The 15,983-nt window shown below is 41.6% G+C and overlaps 1 protein-coding gene across 2 annotated transcripts in view; it reads left to right on the forward strand.

Moving 5' to 3' along the window:
- Nucleotides 1–13,555, forward strand: part of furina (furin (paired basic amino acid cleaving enzyme) a) — an 81,568-nt gene extending 68,013 nt beyond the window's left edge. For both annotated transcript variants that reach the window (XM_080458376.1, XM_080458377.1), the window contains exons 10-16: nucleotides 1,114–1,214; nucleotides 2,135–2,238; nucleotides 2,531–2,648; nucleotides 7,284–7,463; nucleotides 7,563–7,687; nucleotides 8,553–8,675; nucleotides 9,588–13,555. In XM_080458376.1, the coding sequence (XP_080314502.1) occupies nucleotides 1,114–1,214; nucleotides 2,135–2,238; nucleotides 2,531–2,648; nucleotides 7,284–7,463; nucleotides 7,563–7,687; nucleotides 8,553–8,675; nucleotides 9,588–10,195 (1,359 nt within the window). In that variant the 3' untranslated portion in view covers nucleotides 10,196–13,555. The remainder of the gene's footprint in view (nucleotides 1–1,113; nucleotides 1,215–2,134; nucleotides 2,239–2,530; nucleotides 2,649–7,283; nucleotides 7,464–7,562; nucleotides 7,688–8,552; nucleotides 8,676–9,587) is intronic.
- The last annotated feature ends 2,428 nt before the right edge of the window (nucleotides 13,556–15,983 follow it).

The following is a 15,983-nucleotide window of genomic DNA, read 5'->3' on the forward strand; positions in this document are numbered from 1 at the left end:
CACGCACGCTCACATACACACTTCATTTCTATAACGTGCTATCTCGCTGTCATCCCATTGGGAAGGACAGCTTATGACATCTCCATGACATGTGGCTGCTCCCTTAATGCTGCGGTGATGTACTTGTTTAATTGTGCTGTCACTCATGAACCTGGGGATGGAGAACTGGCGTTAAAGAGAGATGGTGAGACCTCTGGGGAGCCAATATCTCCCTGTCTGTTTAGAGGGATTTTTAAAAAAAATTTTAAAATATTAAATCACACATATCTCTCTCGATTTTAAGTAAGAACGATATGCTCCTGAACGTCCTGAATACATATTGGCCATTAAAATCATACTGGCGGTGCATTTAGAATTCTGTTTAAAGATCAGTTTCAGTATGCCCTGAAGAGGTCAGCACATTGGGCAGATGTGTGATCTTAACTATTTTTTGTATCTGTCTCATTCAGTAGCAGAGAATGATATCCTCTTGCTCCAGAGTACAATGGGTGACTGACGCTTCTCACAAGGCAGCGTTTTGTAACCTTCACCCTTCAAGAGGTGGATTTCACTGAGGACAAATACTCTGGTTCTGCACCGCCTTGCTTTGTATTCATGCAGCTGCAGACATTCACACCTGGGTGCTGCCCAGTACAACCACAGTCAGTGATGGAATCTCTGCAGGAGTAGTTTGGTCTTAAACGAGTACTCGAGAGAAGGAGAGCATCAGCTATATCATTTACTCAGTGTGATTCTACTGCTGACAACTGTTTGCTCCTAAGTTCATGCAATTTCTGCCTCCAGTAACTACCTATAGGAACATATGTGGAGACTAAAGGCTTTTATTTTCCTAAAAGAGACAGATAAGTTTTCAGCGTGTAAAACATTTATATATTTTGTTTCTATATGGAGACAAAGTACTGTTCTTCTTAAGGTTTAGGTGTATTACAATAATATGAGGATTTGCCCAAGTAATGAAAGTGAATAAGTAGAGGAATTGATGTTTTCTAGCCTGACACTGCAGTAAGTGAAATGCAAGCTGTTTGTGGGGTTATTTTGACCTTCAAATAAGAAGAAGAATGTAATAGTGGCGGGATTTTGTCTTTTTAAGCCTTCTGTGTTCATCTTCCTTAGGTGACTACAGACCTGAAATCAAAATGCACAGACTCCCACACAGGCACCTCTGCCTCTGCCCCCCTGGCTGCTGGGATCATTGCTCTTGCCCTTGAGGCCAAGTAAGTGCTTATCACAAATTTTCTGTATGTCTGACCAAGCCTTGCAATTCTTTTTGGCTCCGCAGCTTTACTTCAGGCTTCTGTCTGCTGAGTTCTCTTAGTTTGGTTTATTAAAGTCAGTCAGTCCTATGGAAGAGAAAACACATTACCTTACAAAACAACCTCATTGCATTGGGCAGAAATGATTCAATGGAAGAATCCGTATTGACCGAAACATACACTTAAGAATGTAAATAACTTCTACTAAATTATTTTTTAACCCTTCATCTGCAACGTCCAAACTGCAATTTGGCTGCGAGTGTTAATCATTCTTATCTAGTCAGGCGGCGCTAATGGAGGAACAAACATGGTCGTCAGAACAGCACAGAAAATGAGTCATTAGTCCTATAACAAAACAGAACGAGGTGATAGAAAAAGACTGAAATTGAAAATTAATTGTTAAGAGAAAATGATTGAGCAAAGTTATGCGATAAACACAATTACTTTTAATTTCACAATAATAGTTAGGGGCTTAAAGCCTGTATGTAGTTAATCACAGTACAGTAGCAAACCCAGGTGAGACCTTATGTTACCCCAAGTTCATTTGTGGTCTATTCAAAACCTGTTTAACTACTGAAAGAGGAGGAAGAATAACAATTTGTCAGGTTTACTCTTCACAAGACATTTCGCCGGAGGGCAGAAATTGAGTTCAAAACCATGTTGAATGAAAATTTTATGTTAATCAGAGAAAATATGACTGGTAATTCATTGTATTGTAATCTGTGTTTAGTCAATCGTGCACCTGCAAGTTCAGGTTGTGGGGTGTATTGTTTCAGGCATGCATTTGATCTGCCGCTGCCCTTGATTTGTAAGCCAGAGTCTTACTGCGTGCCTGTGCCTGTGTCTGTGTGTGTATCTGCTTGCATGTACACGTGTTCCAGTAAAAACCTGACCTGGAGGGATATGCAACATCTGGTTGTGAGAACTTCTCACCCGGCCCACCTGCTCACAAATGACTGGAGGACCAATGGGGTTGGACGCAAAGGTACAACAACTTCTCCCGAGTTCTCTTCTTCTCCACCCTGCAGTTTGAGAGTCCTTTGAGGCTCATTGACTTATTGTGCATCTCATAAATCAAAACATCATTAGAAATGCAAATTGCTGGAACTGGACTCAGAGGTTTAGTGAGATTTTTAAAATGCAATACTCTGCGAGTATAATATCCTCCTGAAGTGAGGATACAACATTCTGCTGGCTGACATTCATGTCGTACTGCCCCCCCCCCCCCCCCCCCCCCCCCCCACACCCTCCCCCCTCCCCCCTCCTAATTTCTGCAGTTAGCCACTCATATGGATATGGTCTGCTTGATGCCAGTGCAATTGTAAAGCTGGCAGAGACGTGGACCAGTGTGGGACCACAGCGAAAATGTGTGATCACCATGGTCAGCGAGCCAAAGTGAGTAAACGGCACTCACACTCATGCAACACCTCACTGAATATATCTCATTGATGAGAGCTGTTACATCAAAATCAAGACATTTTCACCACTTTTAAATTCATTTGAAAACACCTAACAAAGTCTCAGCTGTGGTGAAGTAATTTGTTCCTCTGAACTTTGTAAAATTGAGCGCAGTGTCAAGAGTGCAGAGTAAGTTGAGCTGGCCACATGAAAAAGAAAGTATAAATAAATAAACCATATACTACATGTAGTGCAATCTCATTAAGAACGTGTATCGGGTGTTGCAGACACTCAATGCAGTTGCATTTTGATGCCGCTTTGCTGATTGACTTGAGCTGAAGCAATGACTTGGAAACGTGATGAGATGAATCTCAATGTTTCCACAGCCAAGAGTTTATACATAAAGATGTATGTATCAGGGCTCATGTATGTAATAGGGCTGTCATATCTTGCTGCAGTGACACATCTTCATCGTCAGCGTGGCTCTGGGCTCTGTTGAAGTGCCTGTCTGTGTGAGCATGTGTGGATGACGGCACTTGGCACAGCTTGAAAGAAAATTTTAGAAAATCGTAAATAACAATTTGTAAATTCACGTGCTCCTTTTGACTGTTCAGACCGGATCTCTCTATTCAATAGCTTTCTTCCTTTTTTTTCCTGGAGTCACCGTCTAAACCCAGCCTGACATCTCTTCATTATGCGCGCTCTGTCACTTCTCCTCCAACTTTTGAGGCTTCTCTCTCTTTTACTGTGGCTACGAGATGCTCACAGCAGATGGTTTGAGCGTCTGGGAACAGCAGTCAGCGCAGGTTATTCAATTTACATTTTAGGTGTTTAGCTAAAGCACTTATTGAGACTGACTTGCCAGAAGCTGGTCTCTTTCGTGATATAAATCTATGGCTGTAAACCTAAAAAGGAAAAAAGTTTTTGAATGAGTCAAGTTTATATTGACAATTAAATACTGACACTGCTGCCCAGTCAACTTTACTTGAATAAGTGAATTTGTGTTATTTTGAACAACTGTTAAAGTTTGTTTGAGCTGCAGTCCCAATGAAATATTCTGACAGCAGTTAACTGACATTCGGTCAGTTACTGATGCAGTAAAATGACGAATAACTTCATTAGATTGCGATTCGATGGTTTGAATTAAATCTTCAAAACTATTCTTGTGTTTATATTTTTGCCTGGGGGGGGGGGTCTTGGCTGAAATGCTTGCATAAGCACTTTTCTAAGACAGAGTAGCAGAATAAAGGCCTCGTTGAAAAAGCGCATCGGCAATATTTCTTATCTTCAGTTTGAATGTTGAATGTTCCACGAATCCTCTTGTGTGCACACATTTTGCAGAAGATGTTACATCGATAAAACGCGGCGCATGTTCTGTGTAAGGAAGCTCTAATATCACTTTTAAAAAAGTGATTTTGATGATTTAGAAACGCCCTCATGAATCGGCCATGGTACTCTGCTAAATGCATTACAGTGTTTAATGTTTTGGTATTTCTCAAAATAGTCTTGCTTATTTAGAAAAGCTGCACCAACAGTGAATTAAAGGAAAAACACATTTTTGTTGAATTATATGGTTGTCAAGATGTGAACGGACTTTTCTACTACTCCTTCGTTCTGTATGTACAAATCAGGCATTGCTCAGAAAGCACACTGGCTCTATTTTTCTCCTCAACAGCCACAAGGACTGTGACTCTACTAACTCTCAAACATTCTATAAATCATGAATCATTTATAAACGTGTTCTTCAAATATACTTCAACTTCAAAAAGAGCATTGCATGAAGGTATTTAAGGCCGCCGCTACATACGGTCCATATCGTATTTAGGAACATAGACACCCTACAGAGTTTGCTTGGCACTCACTCGGACGTATATAACATTGCATCAAAAGGTAGAAACAAAACAAATATTTAGCAGCTGCTTTGACATATATTCTTCAGCATTACTTCTACGACAATGTTAGGTGCTGGCTTGAATTAAATGCATGTGGAATTGTTGTGGTGGCAGTTCTCCTTCTCTGTACATAATTTATGATGTGCTGCAAGGATACTGCTTCCCTGAAAGCCTGTCGCCCTGTGTTTTGTCCATTTACATCGCTTTGCCTGGGCTTCAGTTTGAGTTATTCAGCATGTACCTCATCATTACATTTACTCCCGTTTTTGTTCTTCATACACGTTTTTTATGTATCCCATATGAATACAAACATAAATATTAGAATATATTTTCCCAGGTTGTTTTTTGTTTTCCAACTTTAGTCTTGATCATGAAAACTAATTCCATCATCATGTTCAGCATTTAACCCATTAAATGCCATTCATTTTTTTCGGTCAAAATACCAGTGTTATATTTATCAGGAAAAAACCCTCGAATGAAATTTAAAAAATAACATCATAAATCCAAAGTGGATTTTTTTGTCAGGGTTTTTTTTGCAGTCATGTATATTTCAAAAAATGAACAACTTTGATTCAGATGCATTTAAGTATTTTTGTACGGTGTCAGATTTTTGATTTACTCCAGTTGTGATCCTTTGCTGTTTATTTAGTAAAGAACCTCACCTGTAGTTTATGTAAAGATGAATTTTTTTCCATTAATGCTATTGCCCTTAAATGGTTTTATGCAGAAATACAAGTTTAGGAACAAAAATAACATTCACTTACAGCTCAGCAGAACGGAAATACTGTGCGTGCGTGCGTGCGTGCGTGTGTGCAAGAGAGACAGAGATGTGAAAATGTTTGATGTTTGACATTTTCAACCCTTATCATAGGAATTACTCTGTGTTTTTATTGGTTCTCTGCTGGAACAGACAAAAATACCAGCTCGTGGTATTTTCAAAATTTCCTTCCTTACAAGGCCGATTGGTCTGGCAGGCGAGGCAACATTGCAGAGAAAAAAAAATACATAAATAAAACTCACTGTTTTTAATGTGTTTTTAAAGGGATCAAAACTATGTGGTTTCAGTGGAAGTGAACGGACAGAAAAATGTGTTGAGGGACCAAAACCGGAGTATTTTGATTATACACTACATGTTTGATCTTTTATAGCAGCTGAGAGTGAAATTAAAATATATACCAAAAAGACATATTCTCTCCAACTTTGAGCTCATATGCATGAACACTGTCAAAATGCAGAAAAATGCTTCAAAAGGAAAGTATCTTCATACACAAATATGTGTTAAAGATGTGTGGGGGAAAAAAACTGTTCTCAGTCAGCTTGTTTGATGCAGGAGTTCAAATGACCGTATTCACACTTTCTCAAATTAAACCAGACTAGCAGCTCCCACATTAAGGTTGGTTTTAATAGAAACAAAGCTGATATGAGTGAACAAACACCCAAAAATGATTTTAAGACTTGGTACATGTTGGTAGAAAATAAATCTAAAAAGACAAATTGTGGAATCGTAAAGGGAAGGGACCACAAGGAGTAGCTCTGTGATCAATTGCTTCTTCCTGGTTGTCAGTTGTTTGCTGTGTATTGCTCCCTCTGCCTTTCCTTGAGTGTCCTTGTAAGAGCAGATGACCAGTCGGCGCCACAGTCCCAAGTTTCTTCAAGAGGTTAAATCACAGAGGGTTTTCGATGCACTGCTCACCTTTTTGGTTGTGGCTGATGTTGGTTAAGATTTTTCATACGACTGATTCACACTCTGTGTGAGTTTGTTTGAATAGACTCAAACCAGATGTCTGGGAACACACTCTGAAATTGATTTAAAATAGGTGAAAGAATGTTTAAAAAAAGCAAACACCGGTATGTGTCGGTGGGACAAATGTCAAGAAATAAATTGTAGAAAATTTAAAGGGACCCTTGAAGTTCTTTGATACCTCGCCCTCCATTTCTTGTTCCTGCCTTCTTTGTGTGTGCTTGCGAAGATGGACGGCCGGCTTGTACCAGAGTCACAAATTATGCTTTCTTGAGAGGTTAAATCACGGGCGCCTTTCTGCGCTGGTCAGCTCGTAATGATAAATCAGCTTCAGAGGACCTCTGCATAAATTTCCTCTTATGTTTTCCTGACTATGCCTAGGGACACCACAACATATGTATTATAAATATTCACAAGTTGAAGGATGGGTTAGCTGTTACAGTAATTTGTGCTATTATAGCAGTAATGGTAAAGATGAATTTTCACTGGGACTCATTGACAGGTACTTTGCAGCACCTTGCAGATGTTACACTGCTTCAAAAAGTTTCTGTATGTGGCCCTTCAATGCATCATGAAAAAAGGGAATTGAGCCAAACCAGGAGGGACTCTTCAAACAGCCTTACATTTTAATGCTCACACCACATCTTGTCTATAATTTGGGCACATCTGTGTCACTGAAGCCCCGCGTCTCCCTCCTCCTCCAAATTGTTGTGGATGCGTGTAATCTTCTAAGCGGATTTGAGGCTTTTGGGAGGCTGATAGAAGTGGGTGCTTTTCTTCCACAGAGAACAGCGATGCTACAGGTTGTGATACACTAATCCTGTTCAAGGCCACAAACTTCACCTCTTGCAGCCTTTCACAGCAGCTCAGAGAGAACGTCTCACTCACATTTGCCTGGATTGCTGCTTATCCAGCTCTCGGAACAAGCCAGCTCAAGTGGTGCACAACCTTCAAGTTCCGTCAATACCTGGCTCAGTGTGTCTTCTGCATGTTTGGTAGGAACATTGGCAGCCATTTATCTATAAACAAGAGTGTGGACGCCTGCATCGGGTCAGACAGTCATGTGACCTCATTGGAGCACGTCCAGGCCCGGCTCACCTTGTCCTACAACCGGAGAGGAAACCTGGCCATCCACCTTATCAGCCCTGCTGGCACGCGCTCCACGCTGCTCCACCCAAGGTACAGACGCACAATGACACAAACAAATGGCAAAAAGGAGACGGACAGTGGAGAATGGTATACGCAAACTGCTCTGCACTCATTATTGTTTTCCTGCAGGCCTCATGACTACTCCTCTGAGGGTTTTAACGACTGGGCCTTCATGACCACCCATTCCTGGGATGAGAACCCCACCGGGGCTTGGACGCTGGAGATTGAGAACGTGGCGGGTGCCAGTGACTATGGTAGAGCAATGTTGTTGTTATCTACATGGCAGAAAAGATACATACAGGAACAAATTGGCCAGATGCTTGATGTCAGATGCTTCAGATATTTATATGTAGAATTCAGTTCCAGTCAAATATTAACCTGCATAGCAATTAGTCTCATCTTAATTTTCAGATACATATTTTGATAATTATGAAAGGCGTAGCCAGGTTGTCTTAACAGTGTTCAACCTAAAAGACAACTCTGGATTTCGTCCACGAGGTCATCAAGGAAAGCATTAAATAACCTCATTTGACTGTTACTTAACATACGATAATCTGCTGAGTCTACAGTTCGGCTTATAGGTTGGAGGTCAGCGTCAGGACAACGGAGATCAAGAGGCACCTCCAACTGTCTTTGCTCTCTGCTTCATCTCTGCAGCAATCTATTTTCTTACTGTGTGAAACATGATGAAGAAGTGGAGAGAATGCTTCATTCTTTGCTTGCCCTTGGATTATCCAACAATCACCGTTTATTTCTGGACATCCATAACGACAATGCTCAGATAGATAATACTCCTGAAAGCACTTCTAGATCAATGGCTCGCACCTCCACCCTCGGTAACGTGTGATTTACTAAAGTGCAACCTCTCCCAAGGCCTTAAGCTTGAATGATTTGTGTGAGACGTGCACTTCATAGCTCTTGTTAAGTAGAGAGTGTCTTTAAATTTGCAGCTTATATCAAGGAGTCCTTTCTTGGCACTTGAGTATGAAAATGTACTCGGCGAGAATGATAGGAAGATACATTTAGAAAGTCCCCCCTCTGGAGAGTGGGAGCCTCACTGTTTTAGACAGGCCTACTTTTTCCCAGTTAATTTCATTATTTTCCCCATCTGTGTTACAGGCACTCTGACCCAGTTCGTCCTGGTGCTGTATGGCACCAGCTCAGCATCTTCTAGCTCCTCTAGCAAGACTCAGCCCGCCAATGACAGTTGCAAGACCTTGGATCTGAGGCAGATATGCATCGGTAAGACTGCTGCGTGTTTTTCATTTATATCATATTGTACAATGTTATCTTTTGTGTTCAGCTGAATCGGTTCACATTGTGCCTCCACTGTGAGCTTCATCGAGCCGCCCTCGAAAGTCCCCGATTGAAAATTTGAAAGATCTAAGTTTAGATTAGATCAAAGTGTTTTTAATTAGGACTCTCTTTTTTTCTGAATAACATAATTTAAGTTTAATGGTGTTCATACTGCTGCCTCCTCCCTAATAGAAATACAGCTTAAGGCCAGGTCTCAGGATGCCACTAAGCAGCAACTCACAGAAGTCCACTTTCAAGTCTGAAACAGTGACAGTCTGACCCCTAGAGGCCAACACTGGTACTGACATACAGATGCCTGATACATTTGATATAGTAATCATGCTTTCTGCACCCCACGGTATGTTATCATACATGATACCTGATTCACATGGTACACAGGGTACTTTGATTAGGACTCGCAGTATTCACTCATCTCACTTCTTGATCTATTTGACAAGATGCTGCAGTAAATTTGATTTTTCGCCTTCTGTTGGCTCTCCCCTTTTCAGCTCTGTTACCCGCACGCAGCAGCCACAGTCTGTTAATTGTCATTATAGGCAATGGTCTGCATCTGGACCTGCTGCATATAGAAATATGTCTGCTGGTTTAAACATGCTGAACTCAGCGTATACAACCTCAACACTGTCCGTCACCAGGTTTTCTTAGTGTGGCAAAGTACTAAAAGTGAGAAACGGAAATTTTCTTCAAACTTAACACTTCCAATCATGCCTCTGTGCTCTCTGGCTGTCTGGGCAGGAATCCTGGTTCTGTGTTTTTGGGACGCCTCACTTGTTTCAGGATGTGTGCAGCTGCTCATTTCAGTTTTGTTTTTTTTTTTTTTCTCCCTGTGTAACACAGAGTGCAACGCTGGCTACTACCTCTTCCAGCAGGGCTGTGTGAAACAGTGTCCAGCGGGCTACTCGGTGGGCTCTCAGCCCCTCAACTACACCGTGGGGAACTTCATATCACCAGCTTCCGTCCCGGCCTGCCTGCCGTGCCCGTCGCCCTGTCTGACCTGCAGCAGCCTCAGCCCTCAGTCCTGCCTGTCCTGCCCTCCACACAGTTCCTTGGATCCCATCTCCAGCACCTGCATCCACCTCAACCAGTACATGCGCGAGTCCCCCGGGAGCTTCATGGTTGGCCAGGGGAATCCAAAATTGCAGCTCCAGCTCAACTCCCGGCTGCCCATCACCATCGCTGTACTCAGCTGCATGGCCATCATCGCCACCTTCGCCGGTATCTTCCTGCTGCTGCAGCTGCGCTCCGGCGCTCTCATCAAACTGCCCTCTCTGGAGGCTGGTGGCGGCCTCGGGGGCAGCTTCAGCCTCGGAGGGAATAGGGTGGTGTCGTATCGGGGCATCCCAACAGTATGGGGGGATGATGGGGTTAATACAGACTCCGATAACGAAGATTTTGACGTCCATAATGAGAGAACTGCCTTTATCAAAACACAAAGTGCTCTTTAATGCCTCCTGCACATCCCTCCTTCTCTCCTGCTTTTAAAATCCTCTCATCTCCCATATGTCTGATAAGTCAGGGCTGTGGTAACTGTCCATTCACAGTCTATTCTGGTTTTATCTTTTATCCCCTTTTTTCTTCTTCTCCTTCTTCTTTTTCTGTCTTATCAGATTCCCATCGGAGTCCTGTTTTGGGTCTGGGCTTTCACTCTGTTGTGGTAGACCTGATGGGAAGCTGCTGTCTCTCAAAGCCTGGGATGGCCGGAGCTTTGCTCTGTTCACACTTGGGTGCATTTCTATTAAACGGACTCGCTCCCTCCTCTTGCCCTCAATCACTAACAGTGTCTGTCTGTGAAGAGTCCATTTTCCCCTCCAGCTCCAGCCCCTTTTTGTTACAGTAAACAAATGATTATTATTTGCTTCCTTCCTCCCCCCCCCCTCTCTTTCCATTAGTCTCAGTGCAGTAGCCAGACGAGATTGTTGAATGCGAGTACTAGGCGTGTGTGTGCGTGTGCGCGTGTGTGTGAGTGTATGCGAGTGTGTAAATCAGATGAGCAGTGTAGTGCCCTTTATAGAGAGGCTAATGCGGGTCCCGTCATATTTAGTATTTTAACTGAAATTGATGACAAAAAGTTGTATTATGAGACATAAAATCCCATTTGGAAATGTTTGTTCTCTTTAAAGTGTTCAGAGATGCCAGCTTTTAAAGTCTGTTCAGAAAAGCACCACTTATCTGAAGCGATTTACATATTTAAAGTGCATTATAAGAAGGCACAAATCAAATGCATAATAGCTGAGAAGTAAATGTGCGGACTTGAATAGTTTAATGCCACCAGTCAGACAGAGTAAACTGTCTCAGAGCCGACGAAATGTGCCACTTCTTCTCACTTCCTCTTTATGTTGATAAAACAATAGTGTCTGCTTCAAATACAACCCTTCTTTTCGGCAGTGGCTTTTAAAACCAGGATTTTAATTCTTCTTGTACAATCTGGAGAGGTCTCAGAGCTCTGGAAGAACAAACAGCGAGTCGCTCAGTGAACAGCTTTCTCAGGCTTTTGTGATTCCAGTTGACCTAAACTCATTCTGGTGTTAGGAACTATTAATTGTCCTGCCAGAACAAATTCACGACCGTTACACACAGAAATGTTCAAAACGATGGATTATTTTAAAATAAACACACACAGTCCACCTGATCAACCCTGAGGCACAATTCCTTCGAAGGATGTTTAATATCGGCAATGTGCTCGCGGCGCAGAGAGAAGTGAGCGAGGCCGACGAGAACCTGAACACGGAGCGACTGGAGCTTCTCACTGCAGATCGCTGGTGTTCAGTTACCTGTGATGGATTCCTTGACAGAGCAGACAGGATAACAATACAGCAAGGCCTTTCCATTTATCAGAGCACGTCAACACTACAAAACACACATCTCACATTGTACTGACTGAGTTAGTTCATGTGTGTGTGGGTGTGTGAGTTAGTTTACTGTGTGTGTGTGTGTGTGTGTGAGGCTGAGGAATGTTTATCCACCCTCTGAAGTGAGGCTTCCTTTTCCTCCCTCATCTCACCGTCTCTGCTCTCTTGTCCTAATCTTGAATATTGTTTGAAAATGCTGCATCACTGCACCTACCCTCCAGTCTTCATCCAGTCTGAATTTCAGATTATCTCTTGAGCATACTTGCCAATTAATTATATTCTGAAAGATACTGCAGCAGAACTATTTATTCTGAGCGGTTTTAATCATACCTTTAGGGAAGATTGTATGAGAGGGATTTTTCTCCTGGGCTGGGTATCATCTGAAATATGCATCTCATTATTTAATCCAGTGTAGCCATTTAGATTCCACTGATTCCTTCGTCTTCTTCTATGTCAAATCATTATCTTTTCTTCTTTTTTTTTCCCTCCTTTTTTCAGCACAATAAATGAGCGGCGCTTGCTGAGAGGTTGTCATGGGGATGACATGCATAGAAAACTGCAGCTGCTCATCCTTTTATCTACCTCTCCTATCATTCGGCAAGGTTTAATAGGCCGTTAGAGGGGCTGTTAAATGATTATAGAGGTCAAATTATATGTAGGGTAGGTATGAGGATGCTTCTCTTGAAAGATTTAATAGGATAGGCATGTGCATCAAATTTATGTTTCAGACAAGAAACAAGCAAATGCAATTCACAAACTGTAAAGCTGCTCTGTAAATTCAAGTCTCCTCGAACTCCCACTGCTCCTGAAATTTACTTCCTTCAGGATCAGCATTCATGTGCAGTCACCCTTTGGCTTTAAACCCAGTTACTGAAATAGAATAGGTAGGAGAATTGTCCATAAATCTTCTTGGCCTGTGTTTACAGAAGTGCAAGTGTTTTCTTTATCAGGGTGGATCCACCTGGAGTCGTGCCCTGTGTTTCTCCCAAGTTTCTGTCGCTGACAATCAGGCACCACCCTTGATTTTAGGACTGAAAATGAGCGGAAGCACATAAACAAATGCATTTAAATTTTTAGTCTTGCTTCCCACCGTTAGCTGTCGCAATCATGTTTGTACATATGCAGATCAATGTGATTTAAAAAATGGTTTAGTTTTTTTTTTTTTTAAAGTTCAAAAGTCCACTTTAAAAACAAAAAAAGGAAAAACTGCAAAGAATAAAAAGATTTTCAAACGATACCTGCCAACAAAAAAAGCCCTCCCCTCAGAGTGACGGGGAAAGATTGGTATGTGGGCCGTCAAACACTGAGCCCGGAAGCTTAATTCATCTCAGATGGCGGGTGCAGGTGTAGCACATTTGGCTTCACGGTGTTGTGGCTGTTTCTAAGTTGGAAGCTCACCCGACAGTGTGTATTTGGAGAAAATGTCCCAGAAGGGGACAAAGCTAATGTGGCGAGCCTGTGCTGTAGGAGATTGTGATGTACATTAGTGCCTACTTCCATTTAGGCTTTGATTGGCCCCGGTTACAGGAGGGTGGTAATATCAAAGTATTAACTCCAGTCTCAGACCTCAGCCACCAAATTGTATTGACTTCCCAGCTTGTTGCAAAGTGTGTAATCAACAGATAATGGCCTAACGCAGCAACAAAATTGCTTCCATAAACAATTTTCTTAAACTGTTGATGATAATTAGTATGTTTCTTTTGACGCACTACAATGAGGGACTTTGACCAATTTGTTGGAATTACTGTGGACTAATTGATTCTCGCTCAAGACAACATTACGCACTGTGCATTTTCCATTACAACAGATTTGTGTTGCTTCCCAGCTGTAACCATTTCTTTTGGAAATGCATCCTTTTGGGGAGCTCAGACAGGTTTCTGCAGCCACATGAGTGCACACACAAAATGATTTATTCATGTTGGCTTGATGTTGCATTCACTACCGCTTGAAATCTTGAAAAAAAAGAAAAGAAAAAAAAAAAACTTTTCAACTGATGAACTTGGATCTCTGCGCATTCAGTGGTTTAACTTCTAAGAAAATCATGAATGCAGGCAGCGTTAAGTAGCTTGTGCTTCCAAAGCACAGGAGCTGCTGAAATCTGTTAGCAGCCTCCTCATTCCTTTCACCGCACGAATGTGATAGAAACTACACACTAAAGAAAGGAAGGGGTCCTCTGACTGTGAGAGAAAGCAGCTCACAATTAGACGCTGACCACTGCAGTGGCAGTAAAGTGTGAAGCCTTTTGACGTTAAAGGATTCTGCTCCGTGCAAATCGTCTCCCCTTCACTTTAGAGATAAGATGGTCACGGTGGAGACTCCTCTTTATATTGCTGGTTCTTTACACGTGGAGCTGGATGTTGCTCCCGTCCTGCTTTGGGATATCTTCTGAAGTGATCAATATGAAGTTGGGTGGGGTTATTTGGAGCAATATCTTTGGCATAACCAAAGACAATCATTTTAATGCTGTCCGTTTAGTGTTAGGTTGTGATGCTCTCAAGTTGTCACTGTCCATCTACACACACTTCACTTGTGTTCAAAGTGTTTTTTTTGTTTGTTTTTTGTTTTTCATCTCTGCCTTTGCGAAGATCTGCAGCGAAACTCTGTATGTTTGCAACCGCTATGGAGGGAGCAGGTAGAATGTATCCCATCGCCATTACCTTAAGGGCTGAATTAGATCTGCGCACGTTGGAGTGTGCACATGCTTGTTAAAGTAGAAAAGAAACACTTTGTGATGGAGAGGTGGTCAGTGGAGCAGCCTGGGCTCTGGCGGCCTCCACCCTGACCTGTGGCTGCACACGGTACCTTACAGACTTGTGACCTATGATTAATGTATAAGAATGACTCTTACACGGGACAAAACTCTAAAATAAGGCCTATTTTTGTACTATATGAATGGTGCAGTGTAATTTTCTTGTAATTTAAAGATTTTTTTGCTTCGTTTTCTCCTTTTTATTTAATTGATGTCAATTATAGATTCTACTAAAAATAAAGATCTATGCAAATTTGAAAAAAAAAAAAGTTTCCGTTTGTTTATTTGAATGCTAAACATGATGCTAGTGTCGTGCAAGTTACAGAACCTTTGATTATAGGTGCGAGAAGTGAGGTTACCATGTTTATCAGACTATAAGCTGCATCTGTTGAAACAATACCCCATGAAGAAGAAAAACAGATGTAAGTCACACTTGTTTTACCATTCACAGATGTAACTGCAACATGGATAAGTCTCATCCAGCTCTTCCAGAACAATCTGAATTTCTCCCTGCAGCTCTGGCCTTTTGTGCTTGCAGCCTACAATTTGCCTTCGTCGGCTTTTCTGCTTTCCTCTCTTTCACATTTCTTGGACACTATGATCCGTTTCTGCGGCTTTGTTTCCATTTGCTGCTGCATGTTTTGTTATTTTTACTTAAAATTCTGCTGTGTTGCTTTTTTCTCTGAACAAAGGGTTTCGGGTGTTATTGTAGCAGCATTCTGTTGTCATACAGTGACATCTAGTGGTCCCAGATGGTATTTTATCTTAATATAGGAGTCGTTTCTGAAAAGGAGTTGCAGGACCAGCCAAACGGTAAGGTAAGATAAGGTTATTTAAAGTTACACTTTGGGGCTGCTCACACAGCTGAAAGGCACTTTATAAGTGAAATCCATTTACAAGTAACAAGTAACTGGAAGCCCAGTAAATGTATTGGTGTTACTCGATTAATAAGACAAATAAGTATTGCAAGAAGTTATTTCTGTAAGGTGTTAATTTAAAATAGGCGGGTTTCTACACTGCTCTGCTAATATTGCTCAGTCACGGTGGTGAGCTGCGGTTTAACAGAACAAGACACATACAGTGTCTGTAGGCTCTCTATTTATAACAGCAAGAAAATCATACTAACTAATGAGTTGAAAAGGAAACTAGAGCTTCCTCTTACATTTACATGAAATCTAGCTGCAGCTGAGGCGGCTGTCAAATCACTCTCACACTTTTTTTTTTAAATAATTGTTTCAAAAAGTTAAATACTGGATATTTTCAGCTTCGCTTCAAACTTTGCATTTAAGCTAAAGGTTTGTCTTTGTCCAGCAGACCAGGGTTATCAGTAGCGTCACAATCTGAACTACTGTTTGATGGGTTTGCCTGAATGTATCTGCACACATTCATGGATCAGAGAAAGTAAATCCTACAGACTCTCTGATTCCCTGACAGTCGCAGTGAGTAACTCAGTAAACATAACTTTAATCCTATTACATATTTGGGGGTTTTATTCTGAAAAAAAATCCAGAAGTCTCCTAAGATTAAAAGAAAAAATGACATGGTCAGAAAACTCAGCATGTTTTCAGGAAAGTTTTGAATAAGAAATTCGTTTTTCTAAGAGTTGTGCCGGCCTGCCACCGGGAGCGCCGGAGA

Source organism: Lipophrys pholis, assembly GCF_963383615.2.
Source record: "Lipophrys pholis genome assembly, chromosome: 2".
Lineage (NCBI taxonomy): Eukaryota > Metazoa > Chordata > Actinopteri > Blenniiformes > Blenniidae > Lipophrys > Lipophrys pholis.